General features: G+C 37.6%; 1 protein-coding gene across 3 annotated transcripts in view; it reads left to right on the forward strand.

The window, feature by feature from the left end:
• EPHA7 (EPH receptor A7) overlaps window positions 1-6,839 on the forward strand; it is a 165,809-nt gene extending 158,970 nt beyond the window's left edge. For all 3 annotated transcript variants that reach the window (XM_053972822.1, XM_053972826.1, XM_053972825.1), the window contains one exon: window positions 6,644-6,839. In XM_053972822.1, coding sequence (XP_053828797.1) covers window positions 6,644-6,839 — 196 coding nt within the window. The remainder of the gene's footprint in view (window positions 1-6,643) is intronic.
• The last annotated feature ends 5,974 nt before the right edge of the window (window positions 6,840-12,813 follow it).

Below are 12,813 nucleotides of genomic sequence, written 5' to 3' on the forward strand. Positions count from 1 at the left end.
GAAAACCGTTGCTTTGGTACATGGTGAGAAGTCAGAAGATGGGAGGGAGTGGAAAGAGAGTTATGAAGTCATTCACAGTGTCTAAGTTGTAGGGATCCACAAGACATTTCTGGCAGGGGAGTTAAGGAGTGTGAAGATTTTTTAAGTAAAGAGACACTGTTAATATAATATACCTAATAATGTAGTGTGGAGTGGTTTCAGTACTCTGATTTTTCCTCGGGCCAGATTGGAATTTGTCAAAGAGACTAAATTGAGACAGATGGGAAAGCAACTGGTAATACACAACTCATTCAAGCAGACTTGAAATCGAGACATGAAAGGAGAATTTTACAATAAAAGCCTGAAAATAAGACATGAACTGTGATGGTATTTACTCTCAGATGATTTTAGAGTAGCTCTCTTTAAGTCTTGTATAATGATAGCAGATTTTAGCACTTATACCATACAAATTGGGTGAAATTAATGTCTAATTAGAGTGACCAAAAAAGAACCACAAGTTAAGAAATAACTGATGTCTTGATAGACTATAAAAAAAGATGTGATACAGCCAGGCGAAACTTGTGTAGCCAGCCAAATGAATCTTGGACAAAACAAGACATAATGCCTGGTGCCAGAAGAGCTAAATCAGGAATAGAAAATCTATTCATCCATGGACCAAGGCTTCTGCATTTAATTGAACCAAATAACCAATTGTAGAGCTGTGCTGCTAATAATAATTAATAATAAAAAACTACAACTTAGAGGTCATCTGATGAATCATAACATGGCTAACACTGAAAAACACACAGAGTGCTTTGAGCCATAGCTATGCCCAAAGACACGTATGCTACTGGTATTAGAGTTCCATGACTCTGAGTATGTCAAGTCATTTATAATCTGGAGACATTACAGCCCCAAGCCCATATCTAAAGCCGTCCTCTTTCGTGCTAAAACAAAACAGAAGGAATAAAGAGAATCTGTAGGATCGATCAAGTGCAATAGAAATTATCTTGTGATTATATTGCCCAGAGATGTAGAGTCTCCCTCACTGCAGATATTCAAGAACCAATTGGATGCAATCCTGGTCTGCGTGCTCTAGGATGACCCTGCTTGAGCAGTGAGGTTGGACCAGATGGCCCCCTGTGGTCCCTTCCAGCCTGACCCATTCTGTGATTACTTCCTTAGAATTATGAAGAAAACTATGAATTTACATTAAGGAACAAACTTCCTGATCCAAAGATACTGTCTCATTGAGAAGAAAAATCATCCATTTTTTTACTCAAACATTCAAACCTGGCTTGCAGAAGATAGACTGAATGATAGATAGATAGATAGATAGATAGATAGATAGATAGATAGATAGATAGCTAATAGGATGTATCCACATTGATCCCTCTCATTTCATGTCTGTAGAAACATTACTCAGGCAATTTCTTGACTGTTGTTCAACCTGTGTTACTATGCCAACTTCCACTGGCTTCCTGAAGGGCTGCATGTTCATTTTAACATGTCTGCTGTAAAATGTTTTCATTTCCTTTTCTCAGGGACAAACAGCCTATGCCAAGAACACATGTGTAGCTTTAAAGGAAGAAGGTGCAGGAATCTCAGATTTGTTCTCTCCAGCATGTTCTTTTTAGTCATAGTCATAACTTAAATGTGTTATTCCTCTGATGTTTCACATAGTACATTGCATGAGAAATCTGATTTGCCTGGAAGAAACTTAGTAAAATCACCCAGATACCTCCTGAAGGCCACTCAAAAATGGCATTTTTTAAGTAATTGGGTGATTAGGATTTTGTTCAGAAAGTGAGAGCTGCAGAGCTCTTGCCTTCAAGCCATTTCATTCCAGGCGTCTCTCCTGATTTGTTTACTGGAGGAGCCCGTAAGTCCTCCCTTCTATTAATCTATACAAAATAGCAGTGACTCCTTTGCCACTAGACAATATTTGTACCCTCATGGGCTGCTGAAGAAAAAGACAGGGTTAGATTAAAATCCAGGCCAATATGCCTACCTGAAGAAATTGGGCCAGCAAGGCACTGAGAGGTATTCCTAATGAGGATTCACCTTTAATATTACTGGGCCTTAACCACTTAGTGCTGTGGAGAAATGATTCATTGCTGTTGTGGAGGGAAAAGCTGCTCTTTACTACGTAGCTTCCCTACACCTCAGTCCATCCACTGCCAATAGCAGGAATGGAGGCAGGGCAGGAGAATAAAAAATAGCTTTCAGGCATTTCTTTGTAGTGCTCTTTTCAAGAGAAATAATTGTCTCAATGCCTACATTACCTAAATTTGTGCAAGAGGCAAATCCTCTTTTATGCCTTTTACTTGCTGGCAAAAGCATCCCAATTAGGCTGTGTGCTCTTTGTTGCAAGTCTCAGCCACAAGCTTCCTCCTATCCCATGAAACTGCTTTCCTCACAGCAGGATGACTCCCAGGCAGTACCTTTCTTGCAGTAGTTACTTGAGTGTCCCAACACCAAATTCCCTCTGCAGTTGTCCATGTTTTTTGCCTCGTGCAGAGCTGCCTTTGAGGGATATTTTCCCAGCCATGAGGTAGGAACCTATTTGTAGCACTATGCTCCACTTCAATTTCTCCCCAGCTGGCATCAGCAATTAATGCTTACCTAGCAGCACCCGTGCTTCCCTGCAGGGTAAGCAGCAGATGATCTTGAGGAAGGAACAACAAAAGCAATGTCTATCTACAACCAAGAAACTATGAGTCAGGGAGACCACTCTTAAGTGCAGAAGTCATTAGTGTTGGTCAAAACAAATCAAAACAAACAAGAAAAAGAAGTGTGTTTCCAGTGGGGGGAATTGTTGAATACAGAATGTCAGGCTTACTTGGAATGCCCAGTTAACACCAGTGTTACAATCTAATGGAGTGTATTTAAAATAATGTCAAAATCTTTCTGTTGGCAGTGGAATCTAAGGGGGAGCTGAATGGCAAAAAAAAACCCAAAACACCGGTGAAGGGATTATGTCAGGGAAGCAGGAGGAAAGAGTTACCTCCTCACAATGAATGGGGGGAAAGTCTCTTCACATTCATACTGTTATAAACATTTCTTGTGGGTTTTATGACATTAATATAGCTGGATTGTTGAAAATAATATGAAAACTAATGCTTGACCTGTGTTATCTACTTCTGAATTATTTGCTGAAAAAGCAAGAAGATATACCTTAGAAATATTACCTGCTTTCAGTATAGCAAAGTATCTTAATAATTATTGAAAAGGGAAGAAAAATCTGTATAAAGTAAGCCTTTAAAATAGATAATATCATTTTTACACTTGTATATTTGTAATAGGATTATGCAAAGTTGAATTTATCTTTTTTTTAACATCAGATTCTCTCAAGTTATTTAAATTTAAGACTACATATATATACACATACAGAATATATATATACACAGAAGCCAGATATCTTAGCAAAGACTTATGCATGTGCAAATGTGTCATTGAACCATTGTAGCATACAATTGCAAAACAGTATATTATATTTGGCAGTGCTTAGGCCTAAGTTCTATTGTGTTGTTGCTATTGTTTTTAATTTAAAGCACCTTTTGGTGACAGAAGTCCTTGTTCGCTAAGGTCAGTGAGCATTTCTAAGCAGTTGAATATGATGTAAATTGGTAGAAGCCGTTTGTTATAAGTAAGGAAATATCTCACAGAGATCGCATCCAGCTGTTACTGAGCTCAGTCTCTTTCCTTTTTTAGCGTAAATGCCAGAACAAGACAACAGACTGACTCCCCTCATGCTTATTGATAGCTGAATCATGGCTATCCATGGTTCAGGATGCTGATGGATGGACATGTAATACCTGTCTGGCATCCTTGTGGATAAGGCTCACCTTATTTTCCTGTGTTTTGATGAATGCCCTACTTTTCTGGAACTTGTGGAAATGTTACTTATCTCTTGGGTGAGAAAGGCATAGAAAGACTGACTCTACACTACTGGGCTGTAGGAAAGTATTACAAAAAGGCCAACATGATATTTTCAACCTCTAAAAAGGGTTGGTGTGGGATAGGAGAGACTCGTATATTGGTATTCATATGTTACCAGACACTTTGAGCTGCAGTGCTTGCCTGGGAAAAGGTTGGTTAGGATAAGCCTAGTCCAAAATTACCTCCGAAGTTACTTCCTGTACTCTACAATCCCTTCCCTTCCTGATGCACCTTTCCTTTTCAGAAATCCCCTCCTTCTTCCTCTGAAAATCTTGTTTATGACACTTCTGTGGGAATGAGGGGACTGTTTTTCTGAATAAAATGGAGATTTTTCTTGGAAGACATTGAGTGGCCTTCTTTTCCCAGAAGAGCTAGTATCTCAGTCTGAGGGAACCACACTTTGCCAGATCATTCTGACACTGCTCAACTATTAGATAAAGTGCATGTGATCTCTTTGATCCTTCTTTACATGTATCTCCTGTTGAAAGGATGAATTTAGGGATCTAATTTCAGAGGTTAGGGGCTGTGAATCCCTGACGCATCCTGATTTAGTGTTGGGACACATGATAACTTACCCAGGACACTTGGAGAACTAGCTCTCATGGGGTTTCCTTTATGTGGAAGTTACAGTGTGGGTGGTAACTTTTACACATTTTCTCTCATTATTGATTTCAGATATGGCCTTGGCATGTACCAGAAACTGGATAAATTAGTGCTAAATCCAGCCATACAGATGTAGCAACCAAGAACTAAAGCCCTATCCTCACTTTAGAGGCTTTATCTGCTTACTGTCTTTGGCTGGCCTTCAGTTTCTCCAAACCATTTTGAGTTTCCATCTCTTTCCAGGGAGATAGACCATCTAATTCAAATCTGGAATGCTATGGGACAGCATGGCAGCTAGAAAGGAACCATTATGGTAATGAGTAGCTGGGTCCTAGAGTTGCAAGGAAATTATCTCATCGATTTGCCACGTGTTGTACAGGGATCTTCATCTCCCATTTGTTGACACTTCATTCTTGTTTCATTCATGCTATTCCTGCACCTGGGCTCTGCTCTGGTGAAAGTGGTACTTGGGCAGTGAGAACTACTGGCAGCCCAGAGTAAAGCTGTGCCACAGTCCAGGGTGGCCCTGCACCCTATTTCATTAATCTCTTGATCTGGAGATCTTTGTTTTGGTGCTACCCAAAAAATATCAGGAGAGAGAAAGCCAATACAAATATAACTTGAGGTTTTAAATACCTATGCATCAAAGTGACATTTTTGACTACAATTTACCTTTAGCTTTGAATAAATTCACATGTCAATCATTTTTACTAATTCAAAGGCTTACTTGTCTTCAAAATACTAAAAGACCTATCAGAGTAAAAAAGTTCTTCCTTTCTGAAAAGATTTCTCCTCAGAGTGCCTTCTTGATGAATTCTTTTCTCATGCATTCCATTCATTACTAGGGCTTAAAGGGCAGGTGCAAAAAAATCTAATAGAAATGAGATTTAGCTTAGTTAATACCTTCCCTTCATGTAAAATTAGTCCCTAGGACACTTTACAAGAGACAGAAGAAAACTTTCTGTTCCTCCATCAGATTGCTTCCTCTAGCTCTTCTTTTGTTTGTTAATACTCAGATATTATGACTATTAATAATATCAGATCCTCTTCTCAGTTTATCAGAAAACATCTTGCTCCCATTTTTTTCCAGTTTGGTGACAGAGATGTATGGCATGCAACGATGTGTTAATATCACTCTTCTTTGAATGAGTCTCTTCCCTTTGATTCACACTGTTAAATAATCTAATCCATGTGCTGGGATGACAGATACTACTTTGGAATCAGCTATAAGAATATTGGTTGGTATAGCAGGGGGACATTCCTCTCCTGGTTTATTTTTCTTTAGTACTAATGTTACATTGGCTTGTCTCAATGTCTCTAACAAATGGCTTTCTCCCAGGAATTTTCAGCTAATTTAGAGATTTCTAGCCATATGTAAAGTAATTTCCATTCAGTCCTGGCCTACATCCATTAGTGCTAAAGCTATATTGTTTAGAAATTTCATATGACTAGTCTGTTACTAAATGTACAGTAAAATCCACACCTTATTCTTTCCTTTTCTTTTTTTAAGCTCTGGGTTTGTTTTGTTGGTGATTTTTTAGCAGTACAAGTAACATAAACATTGTCTTCAGGTGCCTAATATCATATAATGACTGAGATAAGTTGAATTGTTTTATAAGATTCTTCAGCCATACTAAGAGCTTCTGATAATATTGGGATAAGGGAGAGTCTACTTTCATTATCTTACATGCTAGAATCTATCTACCTTTTTTAATTAGGCAGAGTTAAATTGAACACACCCATCCCACCCTTGTCCTGCTTCTCTGTTTTAAACAGTTATTTACATCTTTTCCCGGTACTTGATTTTATACCCTAATCCCCATCTGAAAAACTCATTCATTTATTTCCTTTTTTTCCAATACTGAAATTGTCAAGTATAACCCTGTGGCTCATTGAGATCCAACGTGAAACACAACTACATTTCCTTCATGTTAGAAGTGTTTGCTTGAGAATTTTTGAGTTTATTGATGTTTACCTACCCAGTCAATGAGAATTTTTGTCAAATAGTGGTGTATACATGGCAATGAAAATGATAGTGTAATTTGCCTCTATTACTTCCTGATATCAGGATTCTGCTGCACTGCAAATTTCATATCTGTTGTTATTATTTGTTTGACAGAATCAAAAACATGCCAGGTGCTTTGCAAAACAGAGAACAAGAAAAATCCCTTTCCAGAAGAGATGACAGCCTGAATAGAAATGGCATAATGGCAGGAGACAAAGGAAGCAGAAAGGGGAAGCAAAACAAGAGTTATAACCATAAAATCATGAGATTGGTTTGGAGGCACAGTGAACGCTATGAGGCATTTTTTTAAAGCCCATAAGGACTGTAGTTGGGATTAGAGAATGGAAATGTAGAAAAGAAGCATGGAAAGGAATGGAGAAGAAGGGAGGAACAGACTGGCAACAGGAGGAAGAGTAAACTGAGGTGTATGGGAGAGGCCAGAACACACATCTGACAAACTGAGGATTATGACTAATGACAAGAATGAAAGACCACATCTGAAGAGCATGATGATTTCAGGAGGATGGCGAAGCAGGACATGGCGATGCTGCTAGGGAGAGAAGAGCCCGCAAAGCTGCCCTGGAAGCCTGCCCTGGAAGCTCCTCACACAAACATAACCCTGCTTCCCCATCTTCTTTCTAGCTCCCCTCTTATACATGAAATATGTATATAGAAGAGCAAAGGAGAAGGAGAAGCAGCTAAATAAACTTTTCCAAAGATCCTGCTGGGGAAGAAGTTTAAGCTGGGATGATACAGATTTACTCCTACTGATACTGCTCATGGTAGCAAGAGGCAGAGAGCATTCTGTTAGTCATACTCCTGCAGATGAATCTATGTGAGTCTTTGCCTCTGCTTACAAATAGGCCTTGTTGAGAAATATTCAGCAAAATTATAATACTCCAGCCAATCTGGGACATTTTAAAATGTCCTTTCATTCTAGAACAGAAAGAAATTACACCACTCACTGTGAAATGGAAACAGGAAAGAAGAATATTTTTAGTATTTTAGCAGGGTTTTTTTTTTTGTTTGTTTGTTTTTTTTTTTTTGTTGTTGTTTTTTTGTTTTTTTGTTTTGTTTTTTAATGCTGAAAATAATCATTTCAGTATTACGGGAAAATATAAGGGGGATTTTGCTCATTGTGAAAAAAAATGCATATTAAAACTTTTCATGAAATTTCTGATAAAATTGGGAATTATTTTAATTATGTAGGACTGTTTTTTCTGTTGGGGTTTTTTTAGAAAATTGGTATTTTTAGAAGGAAACAGGAAAATTGCTATGTTTGTTCTGTCAGACATTTTAAAATACCCTGATTTCCAAGGTAAGAATTCTTCAGGAGTAAGAAAGCTGAAAAGTGGCCAGTCTAATCTCTTCCTCACTTCCTTCTCCTCTGCTTCTGTGATCAGGCGTGTCTAATGATTAGTCTGCAAAGAGCAAAGCCAGTTTCTATGTCTCCCTGAGAAAAGGCATTTTGCCAACTTTAAGAATTTTTAACTGGATCTACTTACAGGAAGTCGCTTTTTTTGCTGCAGACTATGTGTCCACTTAAATCCTCCTCAAAGCTCTTCCATTTTGCCTGGAAAGGTTTATCAGAAAGCATGCTGGAAAGGCTCAGATCTTTCTGTCTCCAGTGAAACTGTTTCTGAACATAGTTATAGCTTAGCAGATGTACTGGTATGACAGTTGAGAGACTACTGCTGTTAATGAAGTATTCTATTACCTTGGCATATATAGACACTTTTCACTTGGTACTTCTAACTGCAAAGTGTTGATGTTTAGGCTATTATAAGTACTTGTGCATTATGGTTTTTTTGTAAGTTTTAGAGGACAGAGCTGGGTAAATATTTCTTCTCTTCAGGGTAACACAGCTTTTCATGAGATATTCATCTTGAATGTACACCAGAGTGATATCAAGTTGGTTGTTGTGACACCTTATCAATATGACGCCCATTTTTAGTTTCTTCTAGCAGTGGAATGATTTAAGTATTGTCTCATGGAGACAAGGGCCTCGTTTAAGAATGGTGACTCTGGATAAGATTCAAATAATTTGTCTGAGTGAGGAGGAGGCAACTGAAAGTCATAGCTGAAATATTACCAAAAATCCTTAACTGGTTGGATTTGTCCATCATTTGCTTGAAGATTTTGGTAAATGGTGGTTTACTAGGTTCCCAAATGCCAGCAATGGCCAAGCACTTTCTTTTAATTTTCTTCAATTTGGACTTTGCTTAAGTTAATTAAGCTTTTGTCATCTCAGGGTTCCATTTTAGCAATGAGGTTTACAAGACCTTCTCTGTCAATGTAAAATCCTCTATTTAAGAACGTATGAGGTATAGAGAGTAAACTCAATGCTCAGTAGTGTTTGAAGAATGATTCCCACCTCAGTAATTTCTCTCCACTGTTATCAAAAGAATACTGGATTTAAATCCTGTAGCCAAGGTGTCAATTTACCAAAATCTTCTCTGCCTAAATTATTCTTCAATTAAATGTAGCTCAAAGTTTTATAACAATCCACCTATCATCAAAAAACTGGGATTGCAAAGTAGTGTCATAGTATCACCCCATAATACAGATTTTTTGCATATCATTTTTACATATTTGAAAGAACTCCATTAACTCAGTTGCATACAATTTTTGCAATAAGGGACACAACATAAAGCAATATCAAAACACAGGTAATATTTCTACTAATTTTATTTAGCCAAGCTCCAGATTTTGCATAATTTTGCTACTGCTTCTGGCATGATAGCAGATACGGAGGTTATCCATACCTGCCTAACTTCTGGTGCTGAGAGAGGATTCAGCTGTGTGGCACCTTACCACCCTCTGCTACCAGAAAAAAAAAAAAAAAAATTCCACTGGAAAATGTGGCATAACCTCCTGGAAATGCAGTTTGACCTACCTTCTGGGTTCAGACACTGAACTGGATGCATGATTTTGGAAAGGGATTTAATATCAGCTACCTCAGTAGCCACAAGGTGTTACAGGAAAAAGATTGAAAAAAACCCAAACTATTATAATGTATCCTGAGACTGAAGGACAGCATGGTTATTTTGCCTATATATTAATTTCTAACCTTGCCTATACTTCTCACAATCCTTCCCTGATATTGTCTGTCAGCTCTTTCAAGAAGACACTTGGTTGTGCATAAAGTAGGAATAGCTGCACTGACTCAAGCCACGAGCCCACATAGCTGTGTGTACCTGGCTGTGTGCCTTGGTAGGGATACAGTCTTGTTATAAGGCCTCCACTGATCCCTACAGATTAGGGAAACCTTCAGCTGTTGACTTCCAGACATCTTCAGGGCTCTATATCCAATATGTACAGTTCAAATGCTTCCCAAATCAGGGCGGTGCACTATGATGAATAGTCTGAATTTGTCCTATATTCTGTGAATTTACTTCTTTCTTCTGTCAGTCTTCTCTCTCTGTCTTGCCCTTCTTTCTCTTGAAGTAGAATGACCAGGGCTGCATGAATTATTCAAAATAAGAGTGTATGATGTATTTATACAGTGATATAGCGATGCGGTGTATTTATACTGTGAGATATATATATCTATATATATGTTTTCTATTTTGTTTACAGTTTCTTTCTTAATCATCCAAATATCCTGTTTCACATTTTTACTTGATACTGGGTGCTTGACTTGATGTTTCAGAGAGATGTCTGATGTTAATTCCTTATTTTTTTCTTCTCAAGCAATAGTTAATTTGTAGTCCCTGCCTGTGTGTGTCTAGTTAGACTTATTTACCCCTTGTTCAGTTCTTTCTGTTTTATCAGATTTCATCACTCCTTCATGGCCAAGGGCATTGAAAATTGTGAAATCATTTTGCAGTTCTTTCCAGGCAGTTCCTTACTGATTTAACTTATAAAAACCATTTTGTATCAAACTTTCTCATCTGACAGTTCTTAGATATCACATTTCCCTTTACTACTAATAAAAGTACTTTTGCTTAAATCCTTTGTTTTATTTCATGCTTCAGTCCAGGAATCTTTGCAAACACTTAAGTGCCAAATTGCTATAATTCACTTCTATGTTTTTAAGATTGGGGGAGGGAGAATTTCAAACTATTTTAATTTGTGTTTTATTGACTGGAAACCTTAAAAGTAGATTTTAGACCTTCTTATTGCTTCCTGGTTCTGACAGAGTGGTTATACAACCTTCAGAGTGAAAAATTGCTAAGGGCTAGATCTATAAACTGCATCTAGGAATGCCTTTAGCCTCTCAGATCTCCTGTCTCCTTGCAAAATACGTAAACCCAGATTAGTCACATCCCTCTACACTGAAAGGGAAAACCTGGGTGTTAAGCAACACCTCCACCAATTCTTTCATGCTGAGCAGAGAACAGTCTGAGTGAACAGAAGAAACATCCAGATGGGGTAAATTAAAGCAGGGAGTGGTGTACTGATATTGGTATAATTTTTCAACACTGCCTTACTCATGCGACTGTAAGGTGCTGTGAAGTAAGACTTTCAGCATCTCCCCCACAGCAGCCGTTTGTTGATCCCACTGTTTTTTGCAGTTAGTGTAGAACCAAACTACAATGCTGAGGGCACAATCCTTCTTTCTCTCTAGCACAGTGAATGTTGAACTTTCAGGGTTAGGCAACAACTGATTAGACTTTGGGGAACTACCCTGTCAGCATGAGCACTCAAAGCTGTATTTAGCCACTTCTGTTTAAGTGCAAGTCTAAACTGGGGTCTAAGTTACAGCACCGGTGAAAGCAGTGAAAAGAATTTGAATCCCAGCTTTGCAGACCTGTTAAACTTGCTTGTGAGAAAGGACTCATTTTATATAACCCATATATAACCTTCACTCAAATGGCATTCTTGCAATCCTCCAAAACTTATGCTTAGTCGACACAAGTGATGTGCCATGACCCATGTTACCATGTGAATACTGACAGTACGTAAATGTAGACAGGTGAGTAGACCCTATGAGTTATAAGCATAACATACCAAAAATCTTAGATAGTGGGGAAAAGGAGTGAGCAACATAAGTGAATCATGACTGACATTTAGTGTTTCTCAAGCTGAGTTGTATGCTGAATATTTGAGAGAAAGAGCTGAGACCATATTTATTTATTTATTTATTTATTTAATGTTTTAGAAACATCTCCAGTTGCCAATATTAAAAAAAAAACCTACAAAAAAAACCAAACCAAACAACAACAACAAAAAAATCAAACTGAAAACCCCCCACACCACAGTTAAGTACTGTGCTTCTTTTTCTGTAGTTATAAAAGTAATTCTATCAAAACATATATCTATACTAATCTGGCCAGTGACAAAAGTGAACCAACTGCCAGAGGAGGTTTGGGATGATGAATTTCCATCTGTTCCATCACATCTTAGGTGCCTGTAAATCCTTCTCTGAACCAGTAGAACTCTGAGAACTAATAAGCCAAAAATTAAACTATCAAATCAATCTGCCCTGTGATTTTTTAAAAAAGAACAAGCTCTGAATGACTGCTATCTTTATCTCTGTGATCTGTATCTATGCATCTACATTAATACAAGCTTTTGTCATCTATATATATGTAGCAATACAGGCTAGTTCACACATTTGTAATTATTTTCTTTCTCAGTTTCTTAGATATATATGTTGGCACAGTCTTTCCAGTGCTTCAGCATTTTTTGTTTTGCTGATTTTAACATTCATGGGTTCTACTTTTTAATTGATAGTTATTAATTGAGTAAGGATGTCAGGTAGCAATAAAATAAAAGACAATGAACAGAAACTTGGGATTAGGGAAAAATTCATAACAAATCCCAGGTCAACCTGTCCTTCCTCATATACTTAGAGACATGAAGGAACTCATCATAGAAGCCTCTGTTTTTAAACTTGTCCAAAAACATCTAAGTGATAATTTTGTGCCAGTTCTCATATTGTGAGTTCACACCAGATCCTAGAAAAATTCCCCTTTCTTGTTCAAAGCCCATGTCACCAGTCCCGTCTAGCTCTTTTCTTTCCATGTAGTAAATGATTGAAGACTTCATTGGTTGTTGGTTGCAGGCTTACTCATGAAAAATGTCTTTTTAGTTGTGTTTTGACTGTAAACTACACTTACATTGTTGAAAGACCTGTTTCAATCTTTTTTTTTAATTCCAAAACCCAGATTTAGGAAGTGATAGATGACTGATTGATTCTTCAGGGAAAAAAAAAAAAAACAAAAAACAACCTACTTCTCTTAAAGAAAAACATTTCCTATAACATACCTTTGCTCTAAGGTTTCCAAAGTTTGGGATCTCAGTTTGAAGCCATTTATGGGACTCTAACTTTTTTGAAA

Source organism: Vidua macroura, chromosome 3 (genome assembly GCF_024509145.1).
Source record: "Vidua macroura isolate BioBank_ID:100142 chromosome 3, ASM2450914v1, whole genome shotgun sequence".
Lineage (NCBI taxonomy): Eukaryota > Metazoa > Chordata > Aves > Passeriformes > Viduidae > Vidua > Vidua macroura.